The sequence below is a fragment of the Hydra vulgaris genome, chromosome 15, assembly GCF_038396675.1.
Source record: "Hydra vulgaris chromosome 15, alternate assembly HydraT2T_AEP".
Classification (NCBI taxonomy): domain Eukaryota; kingdom Metazoa; phylum Cnidaria; class Hydrozoa; order Anthoathecata; family Hydridae; genus Hydra; species Hydra vulgaris.
In genome coordinates, this window is record NC_088934.1 from 24781616 (window position 1) to 24801579 (window position 19964).

Below are 19964 nucleotides of genomic sequence, written 5' to 3' on the forward strand. Positions count from 1 at the left end.
ATTTCATTGCCGCAAATTTTATATCATACCTTTAGTAATCCTGTTATTAAAATTAAGTGATAATTTTTTTTTATACTTTTATTCTTTTTAGAATTGAAAATTGAACTTACGTATTAGTTGTTGTGTTTGTTCAAATTTAATTTCTCTTGATTTATCAGTTATGCGTTCTATGTTTAACATATCTTCAGGTTTCACAATATTTTTACTTGCATTCGATAGTTCGATAACCATATGTTTGGTTTGATAAAATCTTTTTCTAGTGTCATTTTCAGCAATAGTAAATAATTTTTCCTATATTCGACTATTAGATTGTAACTATTTTTTGTTTTAATTGGATGATAAATATTAAAAGATTTAGGTATTTTGTTTTTATTCATTTCTCTAAAAATATCAAATGGTTTTTGCTAGCGGTGTTCTTGGTCTTTTTTACTTGTAATTGAGTGGTATTCTTGTCAAGCTTCCCACTGCAGGAAAAAGTTATATAAAATATAAGTGACATCTTTAATAGTATGTGTAATAATATTATAAGCATGAAAACATCATATACGGTATCATACTATTTATTTCTTTTTTTACGTGATATTTTGGCTCATAAATATGTATATATATATATATATATATATATATATATATATATATATATATATATATATATATATATGTATATATATATATATGTGTGTGTATATATATATATATATATATATATATATATATATATATATATTTACATATATATGTATATATATATATATATATGTATATATGTGTGTGTATAATATATATATATATATATATATATATATATATATATATATATATATTTATATATATATGTATATATATATATATATATATATATATATATATATATATATATATGTATATATACAGCTGTGCATATATATATATATATATATATATATATATATATATATATATATATATATATATATATATATATATATATATATATATATATATATATATATATATATATATATATATATATATATATATATATATATATATACACAGCGGTGGCCAAAAATTAAAGACCACTCATTTTTTTTCAAAATTTATTTTTAACCTTAGTATAATTTTATTTTGGAAAAAGGTATCAAAAAAAAGAAAAACATTTTTAGAAAGAATTTTTATTGTATTTTATATTTATTATAAAAGAATTTGTAATTTTTTTACAAAATAATGTTAAAAAATTAAAAAACTGACTAGTAAAAAATATAAATGGGGAAAAAAATTGGACAAAATTTTAAGACCAATTTCAAAAATATTTCAAAAAGCAATAAAAAAATAATTTAGAAACGTGTTGTTCCTCCATTTATTTTCAAGCACTCTTGTACTCGTTCTGGCATTGAATTCATTAAAGTTTTGATTACTTCATCAGGCACATTTTTCAAATGATGAGAGATAGAAGATTTCAAATCTTCCAAATTGTAAAGTTGTTCTTTACCAAGCTTGTGATCAAGTCACGACCATAAATTCTCTATTGGATTCAAGTCTGGACTATTGGCAGGTCATGGAAGCACTTGAATTTTATTAGAATTGAACTAATTGCTAACAACATGCACTTTATGACACGGCACATTATCTTGCTAGAAAATATATCCATCTTGCAACTGCCATAAATCAATGCTAGGAATAAGCGAGTTTTCCAAAATTTCGATGTACCTTTCTTTGTTGAGTCTACCATCGAATAAATGAAAAACGCCAACTCCACAGGCACTCATACAGACCCAAATGCCTATTAAACCACTGCCTTGTTTTATTCGTTTCAAAAATTCGTTTCAAAATTCATCAAACCATTTTGCTTGGAAGTCTATGCAACATTATGTGACCTTTTCTGTTGTCTACCTCAATGTTCATTTCATCACTAAAGATCACACGGCTCCACTGATCTGTTGACCAATTTTTATGTAGTTTGCACCACTCTTTCCTGGCAAATTTTTGTTTTTTATTTAAGCGTGGTTTTTTTGCAGCAGCACGCCATAAATAATTTAAATTGTGGAGGACCCTTCGCACAGTTCTAGGACTTGCTTTCAGACCATTTGACAGTGTCCATTTCGTAGACAAGTCTGTAGAAGATGCTTGTCTGTTTTCTTTCATTAATCTCACTAACGAGCAAACATCACAGTCATTTGAAATTTTATTACGTCCAGTCCTATGACAATCATTAATTGACCGGGTCTCTTTGTATCGTTGAATTATGTTAATAATGCAAGAGTTAGACCTTCCGAGCTTTTCTGCTATTTGTCTGATGCTATAGTCTTCTTCTTTTAATACAAGAGCCGAGTATCTGTCTTTTTCTTCAATCTTTGCACGCATTTTTGCAATATTTTTATATCCTTATTGCAATTCAAAAAATAAATGTTTATTTGATATCGAAACTCAGGTTTCGACATTTTATTTTATAACCAACGTAACAAGCAATTAAGACAGTTAAAAAAAATAATGGATTATTATTTTTAATAAGTGCCAATTAAAGATTTGAAAGTGGTCATTAAATTTTGTCCAATTTATTTAAAGAAGATTTATAAGTACTCATCAGTTTTTTAATAAGTTAAACGCTATTTAATTAGAATTAGATTTAAAAAATTATACCACTTTAATCCTTATTTTTTAATTAACAAGATATTAAAAAAAAAAATTTAATATGTCAATTAGAATCTTCTTAATTTTAATTTAGAGATTAAGAAACCAACTAAAAAATGAGTAGTCTTTAATTTTTGGCCACCGCTGTATATGTATATATATATATATATATATATATATATATATATATATATATATATATATATATATATATATATATATATATATATATATATATTATATATATAAATAGTTCTTCTATAGTTTGTAAAACATATTGCAATTGAGTTTGATCTTTCAAGATTTTTGTGTAATCTGAAACGGTTGTGTCATTCACAACTTTCATAGAATTAACAATTTATGTGCTTCCTGGTATTCGGTTAATGTGCTCCATCTATCTAAGTAATGTTCCTTTATAAATGTCCTATTTTTTCCAGGCACTTTAAATACATATTTTGATCTCTTTGTTACAAAATCATCTAAGTTCATGATTACAATTTTATCCATTAATCTTTTTCAACTCAAGTCTTTTTACCTTTTTTTTTGGCTGGCTTCTCAAGTGCAATCAACAATTTATTCTTCAGTTTGGTTATCAACATTGTTGCTGAAAAAAAAGTCTCACAAGGTTTGCAGTTAAATGTCCTGCAACGTTTTGATGGCAGATTCAGCTAATTCATCCTTAAGTATTTTTAAATTATTCAGTTTCTTCTTTTTTGTTTAACAAAATTGACGTTGAAACAACTAGATTTTAATAGACTACAGTGCTTTTGCTATCCATCATGCTTGATGCATATTCCGCTTTGATCTAGCAGAGTTTTTATTGAAGAGTTATTGAGGTTGTTTTGTTGTTTAGTTGTTTCCTTGCAGCATATTTACACCAAATTCTACTGCTGATGGTACAAGCGAACCATACACTTTTAGATCTGCATCAGTTAAGACCCATGACCCAGAATTAAGTTTACTCCACTGATCATAAAATTGCTGAAAATTTCTGGACCAATAGATGGTCTAAAACATGTTTTGTAAACATGGGATAAAATCACTTCATGAATATAATTTCGACAGGCTGTTTATAATAATAATAGATGGTCTAAAACAAGTTTTGTAAACATGGGATAAAATCACTTCATGAATATAATTTCAACAGGCTATTTATAATAAAAAACTTCCTAATTAATTTTTCCAGCAAAGTACAAGCACCTGAATGTATACCTGTGTTTCTTGAAGTAGCATTAAAACATAGTGTCACAATTTTGTCATATGAAATGTTCCAATATTTTAAAGTTTGTTCAGTTGCTTTACTCATTTGTTCACTCATGCCTAGATCCAGTTTTAGAATTGACAACAGTTTTTTGACATCGTATCCTGTCACTAATATTGGCAGTCGATCCATTTCATCTCTGCTGTTCAAATCTGGTTTCTGTCCCAATGTACAGTTAATAGAACCTGTGGCTTGAACTCTAAAATAATTTTTTTTTTGCAACTTCTTTATGATTTTCAATACATGCACATAGAAGAGATTCATATGATGCAGAGTAATGTTCAATATTGGCACTAACTCTTGACAAATTGACAAAACCAAGGAACCAGAACAATTGGGAGTTTTAAACATTCATGAGCTGAACAAAATGCTGGAGTAATCAGTTATTCAGTTTCAGTTTCCTTGCTGATGATGGATTAAAGTCATCTAGTTCATTATCAGTACCCCGAGAGGAGACTGGTTCTGTCAAAACTAGGTCTGTGACTGTTGAACATGTTTCTTCTCTTGTTTTTAGCTCTTTTATTTCTTTTTCGTTGTTTGCTTTTTTTTTTTGTTTGTTTAAAATTCGCTGTTCTTGTTTGTATAATTTAACAGAACTGTTATTGAAAAATGGGGTTTAAGTCCTGCAGCTTTTAAGCAAATGATTCAGATAAAGTAACTTTAAATTTGGTGTAAAACTTGTCAAGAATTTCAGTCAGAGCTTTTAAAAAATTGTCTTAATAAAAATAAAGGCAAATGCTAAACAGAAATGTTTGCATGCGGAACATCAGTCAAAAAAAAAGAATGACTTTTCAGACGATATTTTACATTCTCATGCGCATGCAACAGATATCTCAAGATTGAGTAAAACTAAGTAAAAAACTCATAATATTACAACATTTTAAAAATATTATTGTTTATAGCCAGGGCTTGAAATAAGTGCTGGACATTGGACATAGTCCAGTAAAAAACAACGTCTATCAGTCACTTTGTCCAACCCTTATTTTATGTACACTTATTTACTAATCATTTTAGTTGTTCCAAAAACTTTATTTTTTGAACTTTTTTTTTATACACAACAAAAATTGAAGTTGAACTCACGACTACATTAATAAAACATGTCATTTTATTGAGTTAATTCATTTTTTAAAAGATACCAAAGCGTTTTTTTGAATTAAGTTTTTTCTCGTTTTTCATCATTAAAACATACATTATAACACTGCAAGTAGTTATTATTTTAAATTTATAGTTTAGTATATATTTTATTTTTTGTCTGATGGTTTTTATAAAATACCTTAGCTTTTGAAACCCCTTTTAAATTTATTTTATAAAAATTTTTAAGTAATACTCTTTTTAATGCTTATAGAAACCAGTTCTTTTTATTACACTATTAAATTTGAGTTGTTATGTAATGTTTGTTTTTGCACTAAAAATTTTTTGCTATTAAAAGTGTTTATAAATTTAATCCTAGAAAATGTTTGATAAGATTTTTAAAAAATACATATTTATATAAATGTAATTACGTACAATATTCTTTGATAATTTAAATAAAATGGGTTTATTGTGAACATAATTTGTTACTTTATTTAATAAAGTAATAAACAAACTTAATAATTTATGTAATAAATAGTAATAAATAAACTTAATAACTTAATAAATTAACTTATTAATTTATATTTTTAATTATGTATTTAATAATTGCATAATTCATGTATTTGATATATCTACATAATATTTTATGTATTTAATAATTTACAAAGCATTTTGTATAGTATAGCAATTTTTAAAAAAATGTAATATAAATATATTTTCCTTTTCAAATTTTGGTTTTTTAAGTTTAGATTTTTTCTTTTTCTTTAAGACTTTCTTTTTGTTATGTAATTTGTCTTACAAATTTTCCTTTTATTTTCAGTGCATTTTGAAACGCCTAGAGTAGTTAAAACAAATTGCGTGATCGAGTTGTTAAAACAAAATGTTTTATGCATAGTCAGGAATTGCGTTGATCACTCTTCTTTATTTTTTATAGGACAAGTTGTCTAGGACAAAAAGTTTGTTATTTCAAGCCCTTTCTATAGCTATGCTGTTATAAAGCAATGCTTTTATAATCAAATAATCATTACACCTTTCATAACAGAAAGAAAAAATCCAAATAAATTTTTTGCTAACCTGATGTCGGCTAAGTACGGCACTCTAAAATCCTTTGAATTTTGCAGGGTGATTCTGCTTCTCGTTGTGGTACAAGAAACATCTTGTGTTCTTCTACTGTGATTAATTTTAAAGCATCTTTATGACCAATATCAAATAGTTCTTTGATTTTTTAAGAAAATGTTTCTTCATTTCTTTGCTGAGTTTTGGTTTTGCGGCCTTCATTCTTTTTCAGCTTTCTGTATTTCTCAACAAATTTTTAACATGTGTTATATCATAACAACAATGTTTTGTTGGAATTCTAGCTCTTTACCAGTCTAGAACCTGATCTGTCATAAGTCCTGTACTTTCTCTTACATTGTTGTTATTTTGTAAGGAAAAAAAAAGAAATTATGTGGATCATGCATAATAGCTCTTAAGATTAACAAATAATAAAATATTAATAATATTCTTAACTTAATTAGTAAAATAGAAGATAGATTTTTTTTCTTCAATGCATTTATTTGTCACCCTAATATATATATATATATTTTTTTTTTTTTTTTTTTTTTTAAAACATCTTCGCTTCCAACAAGGCTGCAAGCAGCCACTAATTAAAGTTGGAAGTTACTGTAAGAGAAAAGATGAAGATTGTAGAGCAAGATAACGATTGACGGACGATTTAAAAGATTGCAAATTATATGAATCAGGAAAGCAAGATGAAGGAAGCGAATTCCAAAGAGCTGATGTTCGAGGAAAAAAACTAGACGAATAAGCGTTTTTGGAGCACTTAGGAACAGTCACAGAAAAAGGATGACACTTAATTGAATGACGAGTAACACGAGAATGAATTTTAGTAGATGGCACAAGAGACGCTAGCTCTTTCGAGCACTGCCCATTATAGTATTTGTAGAAAAGAGAAAGAGAAGCAACATTACGACGATGTGATAATGGTTGAAGGTTGGCTGCAAGAGCAGGTCCAACTATGTTTACAATGCGTTTTTGCACCTTGTCTAAAAGAGAAAGGGCATCATTAGAAGATCCGCCCCAGATATGGCAACAGTATTCCATACAAGGCCGGATTTGAGATTTATAGAGGTAGAGAATAGAATCCAGAGTAAGAAAGTGGCGAGCTCGATAAAGAGATGCAACCTTAGCAGATGCTAATTTTGCAACCGATTTGATATATGGTTTCCAAGAAAGATTGGAAGTAAGAGTTAATCCTAGAAGATGAAGAGTAGGTGACTCATCGAGTACATCACCGTTCATAAATATAGGAAGATCTAAATTATTGCGATAACGATTGGCTGAAAAAAATTGAGTTTTATCTGAATTAAAGTTCACCAGCCACTGTGAGCCCCATGCTGTAGCAGAAGTGAGATCCTTTTCAAGCTCAAATGCCCCCTCCAGGCAATCAGAAGGTGTTGGTTTCTTATCACGACAAGAATAAATGGTAGTATCATCAGCAAACAATGCCACCTTAGATGTGAGAATATCTGGAAGATCGTTAATGTAAATTAAAAAGAGTATAGGGCCAAGGATAGAACCTTGAGGAACCCCTGAAGTTACAGAATAAGAAGAAGAGTGTTGTCCATCGAGGAAAACTTTTATGCTACGATTGGAAAGGAAGGATTCAATGATCTTAAAGATGTTGCCGGATACACCATAAGAAGAAAGCTTATGGAGAAGACCAGCATGCCAAACTTTATCAAACGCTTTTGACATGTCAAGAGCGATGGCCTTAACCTTTCCACCTTCATCTAATGCACGATAAAACCTGTCAGTTATTACTGTTAGCAAATCAGCTGTAGAACGAGAAGATCGAAATCCATATTGATGGTCAGAAAGTAAGTTATTAGATTCAAGATGAGAAATTAAGTGTTTGTTAATTAAAGATTCAAAAACCTTGCTTATGATAGGAAGAAGACTTATGGGACGGTAGTTAGACGAATCAGATCGCTCCCCAGAATTTTTGAAGATAGGGATAACAGATGCGGCTTTCCAGCAGGCTGGAAAACAAGACTCTGATAAGCACTTGTTGAATAGTTTTGAGAGTATAGACGACAGCTCTGGAGAACACTTCTGCAAGACAATAACAGGTATGTTGTCTGGGCCACAAGCTGTAGAAGAGTCTAGACAGGAAATCACTTTAGATACATATATATATATATATATATATATATATATATATATATATATATATATATATATATATATATATATATATATATATATATATATATATATATATATATATATATATATATATATATAAGGGTGACAAATATATATATATATATATATTTGTCACCCTAATATATATAAATATATATATATATATATATATATATATATATATATATATATATATATATGAAGAGTACACCGGGAAAAACAGCATAGTCACATTTAAAAAGTTTTTGAAAGTATATATTAATCATTTATAAAAGTTTTCATATAAAACATGGAAGTATGTAAATTAAAAAAAAATTTGTAATAAAAGTTACAAAAATTTTATTAAAAATGTAAACTTCAAACAAATTAATCAAGAAATAATTTTTTCTAATTTACATACTTTTATGCTTTATCTGAAAACTTGTATAAATGATTAATATATACTTTCTCAAAACTTTTTAAATGTAACTATGCCGTTTTTTCCCGTGTACTCTTTATATATATATATATATATATATATATATATATATATATATATATATATATATATATATATATTATATATATATATATATATATATATATATATATATAGCATATATATAATATATATATATATATATATGCTATTTGAGCTTGTTCCCACTCACTAAGAGTGTTCTATACAAAAAAGTAACTCTAGATTTAACATTGTTTTGAATAAAAATCATTTTAAGGGTTCCATCAAGACCCTTAAACATTTAACAAGTTTCTATTGTTATAAAAAAAAGTTCTTCCAAAATAGGTCAACCTGATACTCAAATGAAGTGAAATTATGTAAAAATTTTAAAATATTAATTATTTTTGAAAAAAATTTTTTACTTAAAATTTTTTTCAGAGTTTTTATACAAAGAAACATTGTAAAAATTCATCTTTTTTATTTTTAAAATAAAGTAGATCATTTTTAATGCATTAAATAACCTTTTTTTTTCATAAATTGATCATTATTTTGAAATTTTTATACAGTTTCATTTTATTTGAGCATTAGTAGTAGTAGTGGTAGTTGTAGTGATAGTGGTAGTGGTAGTGGTAGTAAAAATAACTTCATTTTTTTTCTCTTTAAATTTTAAATTTTACAGAACACTCAACTTCAGATAGAACCTCTGTTACAGTCATCTTTACAAGAAATACTGCGTCAAAAGTATTGTTATATTATTTTATGTTTTTTATGAATGAAATTTTTATATCACCTTTTGTATAAAAAAGAAAAGATATTCTGACAAAAAAGTTGTTCTGAAAAAAAAAGGTTGTGTTTTTTTTTTTTTTTAAATTCTATTTAAAAAAAAAAAAGTTCTATTGTTTTTTTTAAATAAAAGTTCCATTGTTTTTTTGAAAAAACATATTGTTCTTTAGAAAAAAAGTTTCATTGTTTTTTTGTTTTTTTTTAATTTTATTGTTTTTACTATCATTGTTAGTTGGAATAGTAAACCCAATTAGTAAAATAAAATCACTATATAAAAATTAAGTAGTATTATGTAATAACTTTCATTGTTATTTATAATTAGTTGTCTTTTTTTAGACAATATGTCCGTGAAAGCTCTCAAATGCCTTCGCTTTCATTTATTTCAGTGCGTAACTTCATTGTTTTATATGTTTGATGGGGTTATTGATTTAATATGTTGGCTTGCTAATACTTATTATTTTATTTGTTTGATTGGGTTATTGATATGTTTTCTACTAAAGCATTTTTATATATATTATCTCAACAATTTCATTTATTGATTATGATTAAAAAGTAATTATTTCAGGGACCTGCAAATAGTTTTTATGAAAAAATAGATGATTCTATGGTTCCGAGTACTCCAACTTTATTTTTTCCTAAACGAATTGAATATGCTGAAGCTATTGGGTACATCTTAATATTATTTTTTCGCTATCATTTTTATTCTTAATTATTTTGTTCTAACTTTGTGTTTTTTGTTTTGTTTATAGCTCTATTGTTCGTTATCCTTCACAAGGTTCTTCAGTTTCTCACCCCGGTAGGTTTTGTTATTAAAATATTTTTAGTTCTATTTTCTTTTTCTTACATTAATTTTTCATAATACTTTATATTATGAAAAATTAATTTTTGTAGTATTTTATTAGTTTATATTAAAAGATATTGTATATATTAATTTCATTGTTCATGTCAAAAAAGCTATAAGCATTAATTTAAATAAATGCTATTCGTTTTATTAAGTTATTTAAAAGATGATACATTTTTAAAATGTCCTTCCATAGCATTGTTATCTAAACAATTATTTCTTCAAAAATAATAAAGTAGTCCATAATAGTTAAATAATATAATAGTAAAATTAACAAGTACTTTAATTTAAAGTACAGAACAAATCCAGCCCAAAGTATAGAACAAAAAATCAATGTATAAGCCCAAAGTATAGAACAGTCATCAATGTATAACACAACTCAACAAAGTTACATCAGAAACAACACATACAAAAGTCATTACTTTTATTATAACAATAGTTAATACAAATAGGTATTTGTATTAAGTACCCATGTTCCTGGTAGTACCTTGCTTAACTTGTTTAAAGAGTTAATAGAGGGTGTAACCACAATAAGATAGCTTTCTCGACTGAAGTGACCCTCTCGGGCTTGGGGAGGTGAATAGTATTTATTTTAAAAAACGCAGCATATAAAACAAAAGGCTGCAGGTTTTCTTGATTTAAGTTAATAAAGCAATACTTTTTCACTGTTTGCATTTGTTTAAATAACTCCTTGTAAAAATATGCACAAAATAGCAGCTGCATTTAGAAACTGTATTATTAGTATTAGTATTAGTATTATTAATTGCTGTTACTGGTGTGAGCCAATGAGTGTGGTATTAACACACTATGACAGCCGATTTGCTTGACTGCTGCTCATCTAGCAATCAAGACCTGCTTTAAAACTGTTAACTGATTGTGTTTTAACCAACTCACTTGGCAAGCTATTCCGCAAATTAGCTGATCTATTAAATAAAAAATTTTCATGACAGGCTTGCTTAGTGATTTCTTTGACATACTTAAAGCTGTGACCTCTCCTTTGAGTTTGTTGAATACTAATTTTTTTGATTGTTTCCAAATAGTTAAAATCGTTGAAGAATTTAAAAAGTTGAATCATATCTCCTCGTTGCCCCCTTTCGTCAAGGTAATCAAGTTGAGAGCTTTTAGACGATACTCATAGTTGATTTTTTTAAGTGATGGTATTAATTGAATTGCATGATGTTGGACTCTTTCTAATAACTCAATTTCTCCCTTTCAAATAGGTGACCAAACTTGTACTGCAAACTCTAACAGTGGTCGCACAAAAGAAACATAAAGTATTCTTAGCAGTCTAATATCTAAGCAAACAAAGCATTTTCTAATCCGACCCAACATTTGGTTGGCTTTGCCTATGCATTTTATTACATGATTTTTCCATTTCAGATTGCTTGAGAAGATTACTCCAAGATCACTTTCATATTCTGTTATGTTTAACTTTTGTTCAATGATATAAAGGGGTGATTTTTTGTTATTCCGGCCAAAGTGCATGACCATACATTTTGAAATATTAAATTTCACAAGCCAGTTATGAGTCCACTTAAAAGCTAAATCAAGATCTGATTGCAAAGAAAGAGTTGGTGCACTGGAAAGCATTTCATTCAAAATTTTGGTGTCATCTGCATACAGTTTGGTTAGATTTTTTAGAGTTTCAGGCAAATCGTTTATAAATAGTACAAACAAGAGTGGTCCATTACTGACCCTTGTGGCACACCACTGGTAATTTCTGCCTAAGAGGATACATTTTTGCCTCTTTCACTAATCTTTGTTTTTTTTCTTTTAAAAATGCTTCAATCCATTGTATTGTCACACCAGATACTCCATAAGCTGTAAGTTTAAGCAACAATCTTTTATGTGGCACTGTGTCAAATGTCCTGGCAAAATCCAAAAAGATAACATCAACAGGTTTACCATTCTCTAAGGCATTTGAAATAAAATCAAGTGTTTCAAGTAGATTTGTTAAGCATGATTTATTTTTAACAAAACTGTGCTGTTGCTTGACTATTAGTTTGAACTTGTATAGAAAAGTTTCAAGTTTACATCTGATTATACCTTCCATTATTTTACATGCACTTGAGGTGAGTGATACCGGTCGGTAGTTTCCTACTAAGATTTTTTCACCTTTTTTGTACAGAGGAGGGATATTTGCTGATCTAAATTGCACTGGCAGTTTGCCGGTTTTAAACGATTCTTTAAAAATATACATAGGTGGAATGGCAAAGGCTGATGCACAATTATTTAAAATAGCTGAATGTAAATTATCAACACCACTGGATTTGTTATCTTTTAAGTTTTTTAATCTTAGATAGACACACTTCATATGTAAAATCTTCATTTGTCATAATGAATGTTTCAGTAGTTCTTAAATCAAAAGAAGGTAGTGGACCATCATCTTCTTTCACAAATGCAGCTTGAAAATTTTTGTTTAAGATATAAGCAATATCTTTTAAATTTTGAGTGGTTATACCATTTTCTCCCTTTAATGCTTTTATATTATCTTTGACTGCTTGTTGATTGTTCATGTAGCTGTAGAGAAGCTTTGGATTCTTGATGGCTCTTTTTACCAGATTAAGCTCAAAGTCTCACTTTTTTAATCTCGTCTGCTACATTTTTGCAAATCATTTTGTATTTAGATTTCAAAACAGGGTCTTTCCATTTGCAAGAGCAGTTTTTATATCTTAAATTTTGTTTGCTTCTAATAAGAAACTTTAACCTAGCATTAACCCAGGCTGGTCTAATTTTTAAAGATTTTAATGTTTTTTTTTATTGGAGTGAAATGATTACATGCCACCTCAGTATAAAAAATCAGTTCATCAAACATTTCTTGTACGTTTTTGTTACTAAAGCATTGTATCCTGTCAACATTTGAAATTAGATCAGATATTAGTTCAAAATTGGAATTAGCAAACATAAATCTTTGCTTACTTTTATTGTCACGGATTGCTTTATCAGACAAGATGAAACTGAAACATATTATTAGATGGCCTCTGGTTATATTTCCCAGAACAAATTTTGAATCTGTTTTGTTAACACTCGCTGACTGAGTTGTAAAGATTAAATCTAAGGTACTCCCAAGTTGTTCATCTGACAGCTGAAAAGTTGGTATGTTAATATGCTGATAAAGAAAATTATCATTTAAAATATCTGTAAATTTATATTCTATTCCATTCTCATTTGAAATTGCATCAACACAGCCATTTGACCAGTTGATTGATGGGAAATTGAAATCGCCCATGATAATTAAGTCTTTGAACTTATTTTTGTCTATATATTTGCGTGCCAGGCCAAAAACCACGTCAAATTCTGCTATATCTAAAAAATCATTTGGCCTGTAGATACATTCAAGTAAATACTTGTCATTATCAAAATAAACAACTGCCCACACTTGTTCTAGTTTACAGGGATTTAGAACAGCATGGTTTAGTTCATAGGAGTCTAATGAGTTGTCTATATATAAACAAATACCACCGCCTTTTCATCCGTCTGATCTATCTTTTCTGTACAGATCATAACCTTCAATGTTTACAACTGAATCACTTTTAAACCATGTCTCAGTCACAGAAATTACATTTGGTTTGTATTGTTCAATTATCACTTTAAACTCATTTAACTTGTTATCGAGAGAGGTAGCATTTAGGTATAAACATGACAGCTTTTTATTTTATTGCAATCTGACACTGAATTATGTATAAAATTATTGATCTGATTTCTTTTTGAATTTGATGATCTTATTGCCACGGATGCCATACCAAAAGGGGTGATTGTCTGGTCTTGCTTGATTCATTTTATTTCATTCGGTTCTGAGGTTAAAAGTTTAGAGTCTCTGAGCATCAGTCAAATCTGGATAAATATCTTTATGTGCAACATTACTTCTCAATTGTTTAGCTTATGCTAATATTGTGTTGCGAAGAATATCCTCAGCTAATTCAACAAGAGTTAGACCTGGTTTATTAGTTTTAGATCTCAGCTGTCTAACAAATTTTGGTATTACATTCACTTGATTTATGAGCTTAAAAATTTCATTTACTTTTGACTCGTCTTCTTTTGATTTCATTTCTATGCTTTCTTTAGTTGATTTGGCGACTCCATAAATAATTACATTTTTTGCTCTTCTTTTTCTTTCGTCTAACTCATTAATAGCTACATTTGTTACCATCAGCTGCTCTGTAGGCTTCTTTTTTTGTATACCCTGTTTGACAATAAGCGACCAGTCACTGATAGGCTTGCTTGTGAGTCAAGCTGCTTTATTTATTTCTGTCTTCAGATTTTTAATGTTTTCGTCATTTTCAGTTTTTGTTGTTTCTAGTTTTATCAGGCGTTCAAAGAGTTCTAAAAAAGCGTTAGAAAGCTGGCTACACCAATTATGAATGTCTTTAGTTGTTTGAGAGTGTGAACCGGCACTCGATTTTGGCCAATCGTCCTGTTTAAGAAAATCTAAATTCATTTCTTAACTGATATTGTCTAGTCTCTTGATCAGAGAGCTAACACCCTGAATAACAGTGGATTATCTCTTGTTGTGAACTTAAAATTGATAGCTGAGAGGGCTACCACCCTGAAAACAGTGGATTACCTCTTGTTTTGAGTTTATTAAACAAATTACACAGGGGCTAAAAAGTTTCAGTATGTGTTTTTTTCCATAGTCATATATATTAAAATTAATTATAATGCAAAAATTTTCTTTAATTTTCAAAGTACTTTAGAAACATGTGGTCTGTAGGAATTTTTATTTAATTGTTAAAGAAACTTTAATTGTAGTAGAAATTACAATCATTTTTCTTTTTTTTTTATGATTGTAAAAAAAAGTTATGTTGCAAAAGAAAGTCACACAAAATAAAATGGTTTTTTATGATTTTGCATAGAAACTATATTTGTTTTCCTTTATCACATATTTTATAAAAGTATTCTTTAGAACTCTCTTTAATATTCTCTTCACTATTTAATAAGTGGTTAACAGGTTCAGGTATATATGCGGTATATATGCGGTAATACCTATTCAGGTATATATCATAATAATATGGATTCAGGTATATATGCGGTAGTGGTATAGTGGTAGAGTGCTCGCTTCATAAGCATGAGGTTCCAAGTTTGATCCCCACCTTGACCCTGGTTATACTGCGCTCAAGTTGTTTCTCTGCACAGCGGCCTTGTTTTTCAAGGTTCGTGTTTTGGTGGTATAGAGTTGAGAGAGGGTTATAACCATAATTAAGTGGCCTACACGGCTTTGAGGAGGTGAATTTTCAAAAAAAAAAATTTATTCTTGTCTGCTGTAAATTGGCCACATGTTACTATTTTTTAAAAGCTGATGAGACTACTTTTTCAAGTTTGTTAATGTTATTTTAAAGAAAAGATTTTAAAAAATGATCACTTGAGTTTATTGTATCTATATTTTTGAATTGTTACCTCAAAATGCTTGTTGAATCACATCAAGATTTAAAATGGCAATTTTGAGCAAAATAGATTTATACTGTGCACTTATCTTTTCAGCACTGTCTTTAAAGTCTTGATACATGCATAACTTCTTTCTTTCTGCAAACTTATTTTCGGAAGGAAATAAATTTTTATTATTTAAAATAGGTTTATTTATGGCTAGTTGACTTTTTTTCAACATCTTGTTAAGTTAAAATGTTCTTAAAAGATTACATGTTATATTTTTTTGTTTATGACTTAACTTGATATTCAGTATTCTGATTATTCAACACTTTTAGTACTTATGTACTTGTTCTATGTTGCTTTATTTAAAACATGAAAATGTTTTCTTTGCATCACTTTTTGAACTTCATATTGATTGCAATTGCAAAACCATGAAACCGAATGTAATAGTAGAATCTAAGTCTTTGTTTATGTTTTTGCTATCTTCTGAAGTTCTGTTCTGCCTTGAGTTAAATTAATTTATTTGTGTTCCTTTTAAGAGTTTAATGAGGTGAGAAGTTCTGACGTTTTTGCTAATGTTCCACATACACCACTTAGCGTTGTTCCTAATGGTATGTACATTATTAAATTTTTGTTTTTTGTTTGGAAAGTTTCATTATTGTCCTTACATTATAGTTTTGTTATATTACAATCAATTGCTTCAAGCTAACACTGTTAACTTCAAGTTAACAATGTTAACACCAAAGAACTTGTTAACAGTGTTAACAAGTTCTTTGGTGAAGATAGTAATCTACAACATGTGCCCCAGCATGTAACTTTAACTGAAGAGGAGGATATTAATGAAAAAAAAACTAAAGATGGTGGAGAACTAGTGCCTTCTGGAAATAAAAATATATGTTTATTTTAAGATTTTGTTTACAATTAGTTACATGTTTTCTGTTAACATTTCAGTTAACACTCAGTTTCAAAGTAATTCTTTTTTACAAAAAATAAGAAACATTTTGTCTTTTTACAGATTTATTGTTTTTAAATTTACACGAAGTATGGTCTAAGGAAGTCTCCTTTCTAAATCTAAAACAGCACTATGAGTTGACAGTATCATCTAGAACATTTGCCTAGAGAACCAAAAAAACCCTCAAAAGGTAATGACTAAGCATTTTCTCAGAGCTGGTTATGTTGTGTCAGACCAGACCATTTAAAGAAGGCTGAAAGAAGAGGGATTAATGTGTAATGATAAATGCCCAGCCAAGAAACAAAATTTAACCCTTTCCTTGAAGAAAAATGAGTCATTCATTACATGAGCATTTCATGTAATGATGGGCAAAATTGTTCATTGTAGACCATACAAAAATGTTTATCCTAATTGCATTTAAGAAGCAGTCAAGCATCCATATCTAGTAATGAACGGTGTCTGTCATTTGTTGTTTTTACTAATCGATTTTGCTTATTGTACAAGCAATAGGTTTTATCTTTATGTTAAGAAGAACAACATAGAAATTTTACAAACAACCTATATTTCTCTCTTGACTCAGTTTTAATCTCAGCATTGATCTATTTTGGATTGCATTTATGGGGCCTGAATGAATTTGGTTTGCTTAGGAATAAATGATTTACAAAGAGAGCTTTCAGCTCTCTTTGTAAATAATTAATTCCTATAAGTATTGCTATAACTTATTCCTATAAGCTGTATTTGTAACAATTTATTCCTACAACATAAGTTATATAGGAAAAATCCTATAAGCTGTATTTTGACACTTATCTGAAAATAAAGCTATTTTAACACTCATCAGCTGACTTATTTTTAAACAAGATCAGGATTGCCTAAAAATACTAAAGTGTTTTTGAGAAAAGTTCAGTAACAAACTGGGTGAGAAAACAATTGCTAATATTTTTAAGAAATAAATTGATGGCGCAGGTCCATTTTATATCACTGTGATTGAAGTCACCAACAATAAGCATACTGGTATATATTCCATTTGGAATATAAATTTGGTTGGAATATTTACCCAAATGATTTTGCACCCACCTATTATTTTAGTAAAATTTAATAGTCATGGAAGCACTGGAAAATGCTAGAGATCTCAAGAAAATGATTGGTTTAAACAGAATTTATGTAAGAGCCAAGAAAACTCAAAATGAAAGAATTGCATCTTTTAATTCTATGCTGAGTGTGGAGTTAGAAATGAAAATTGATATAGGAAGTAGAAGGTACTGGAGGGTGGCTCTGATAAGGCATTAGAGATAGTAAAAAAGGTTTCTGGGCAGTCTGTTTTGGGTTGAACAGTCAGAAAAAAAGTCTAATACCATTTTTAAAACTGCATCTACTGGATCTGTGTTATAGACCCACAGATCTATACATATGTTTGAATTACGTGACTAATTCAGGAAGGAATTCACATTAATAACTTAAAAAGTATAATAATTATATATGGGCAAATTATTTTTTAAATTAAATAATATATAAGCTTAATATTTAATAAAAAATATTCCAATTTAATATTTAATTTTTTTCTTTTTAATTCAAGCTAATAAAAAATAATTACATTAAATTATTTTGTACGGTATTGTATTAATTATAGTTTTTATAGTTCAAATAGATACTTATGAAAGCCAAATCTATACAGAAAATATAAAAGACATACCTGAAAATAAGTTTCAAAGTTCTGCTGAAAAGTCTAATTTCTCAGTTGATGAAAAAGAAACAGAGGTTCTTATTCTTACAAAAGAAGATAAGATTGGTAAGTTTTTATTCAAAATTGTTATTGTAAGCTATCAGTTTTTATAATATGTTTAATAATAAAAACATAATTTTTATTATGTTTTTATTATTAATTTATTATTTTTTATTATATATTATTTGTGTGTTTGTTTTTTTACATTGCTTTTTACGTGTTTTGAAAATATTTAAAAAAGGTGATAAAAAGACTAAGCTAAACTTCTTTCAGAGAATATTTAAAAAAAAAAAAAACCTAAACTAAAAAATAAAAAAAGCTTTAATGAATTTTTAAAGTACATTGAAGACAACGTGGTTATTAAAGATAAAAAATTCTGCATAAAAGTTGCATAAATACACCAAGATTTAAAAAAAAAAATTTAAGTAAAAATAATTATATAATTTTTTTTTGATAGTTTAGATAAAAAATTTTTATTGTGAACAAGTAAAAAAAGTATTTTACATACTAGAAAAATGTTTTGTTAGAAAAGATCAAAGTTTTAAAGTACTTTTTAAGCCCATTGTAGAAGTGTTCTCAAAACATGTATGAAGTTATGGTGAAGTTGTTTAAAAATATATGTTCATTGTTTTTCCACTGGACCCTTTATATGTAATCTAATATATAATATTAACTCAATCTAATATATATGTATTGGACCCTTCATATGTAGTCTAATATATACGTATTTATAATAATATTTATATAGGAATTGCTTTAAAAAATCTTTTTGTTTATACACATTTTTTTTAATATTGTAAAGTAGAAACAATGATAACTCTGAGAAATCAAATCAAAGTGATTAAATCAAATTGAAGAGATACCAATAATGTGTCAAAGATCTTTGTATTATTTATTTTTAATAGTAATAATCAAATATTTTTATTTGCCATATTGCCATTTCCACTGCCATTTGATGATACTTCATTTGCACCCTTAAAAATTTCAGGTGATGTTTTTTGATTAAAATCAATTTTTTTAAGTTCATATACTTTGTTCTCAACTTTAGTCTGAATAACTTATTCAGAAAAAGATATCAGATATCTTTTTTTAAATATCTCTCTCTGGCTCTTCCCCTTTCTTTCCTCAGTTTGTTCTTTGTTCTTCTTATTTTGCTTCAGATATTTAAACTATTTGTGTAGATGTCTAGTTTTTTTTATTTTGTGATTTCCACACCACAATATTTTATTTTCCCTAGTTATTTTTTGTGATTTCCACACCACAATATTTTATTTTCCCTCGTTATTTTTTACTGAAAAACAGAAACAACTGTATTTCAAAGATAATAGACAAAATTGTTTGCTTAAGATTTTTCTTTTTTGTTTAATAACGCTTACCTTAGTTCAAGTCATAAAAAAAATTTCTTTTTGGAGCATTGCCCTAATTCTTATGGTTCATAATAAAATCCCTTCATGATTCATACATTATAATTTGTAGTAAGCTTTTTTTAGTTTTATTTTTTATTTTAATTTATACATGTACTTTAATTTTTTTATTTTTTATTAATTTGTGTTTTAAATGTAATTCTTTATTTTTAAATACTTTTTTAATATACTTTTGTGGCATATATAGATTTAAAACAAGTGTTAATCTTGCTTTAAAGTTTTAAGAAAAATTTCTCTTTTTTTTTTCTTTTATCGATACAGATAATTTTGAGGGTACTCAATCAAAAAAAAA

The 19964-nt window shown here is 27.6% G+C and overlaps 1 protein-coding gene across 5 annotated transcripts in view; it reads left to right on the forward strand.

The window, feature by feature from the left end:
* The window catches only part of LOC136092268 (nucleoprotein TPR-like), a 122828-nt gene that overhangs the window by 87553 nt on the left and 15311 nt on the right, over positions 1-19964 (forward strand). For all 5 annotated transcript variants that reach the window (XM_065820098.1, XM_065820101.1, XM_065820100.1 and 2 more), the window contains 6 exons: positions 9268-9329; positions 9708-9756; positions 9937-10037; positions 10121-10167; positions 16116-16187; positions 18165-18314. In XM_065820098.1, coding sequence (XP_065676170.1) covers positions 9268-9329; positions 9708-9756; positions 9937-10037; positions 10121-10167; positions 16116-16187; positions 18165-18314 — 481 coding nt within the window. The remainder of the gene's footprint in view (positions 1-9267; positions 9330-9707; positions 9757-9936; positions 10038-10120; positions 10168-16115; positions 16188-18164; positions 18315-19964) is intronic.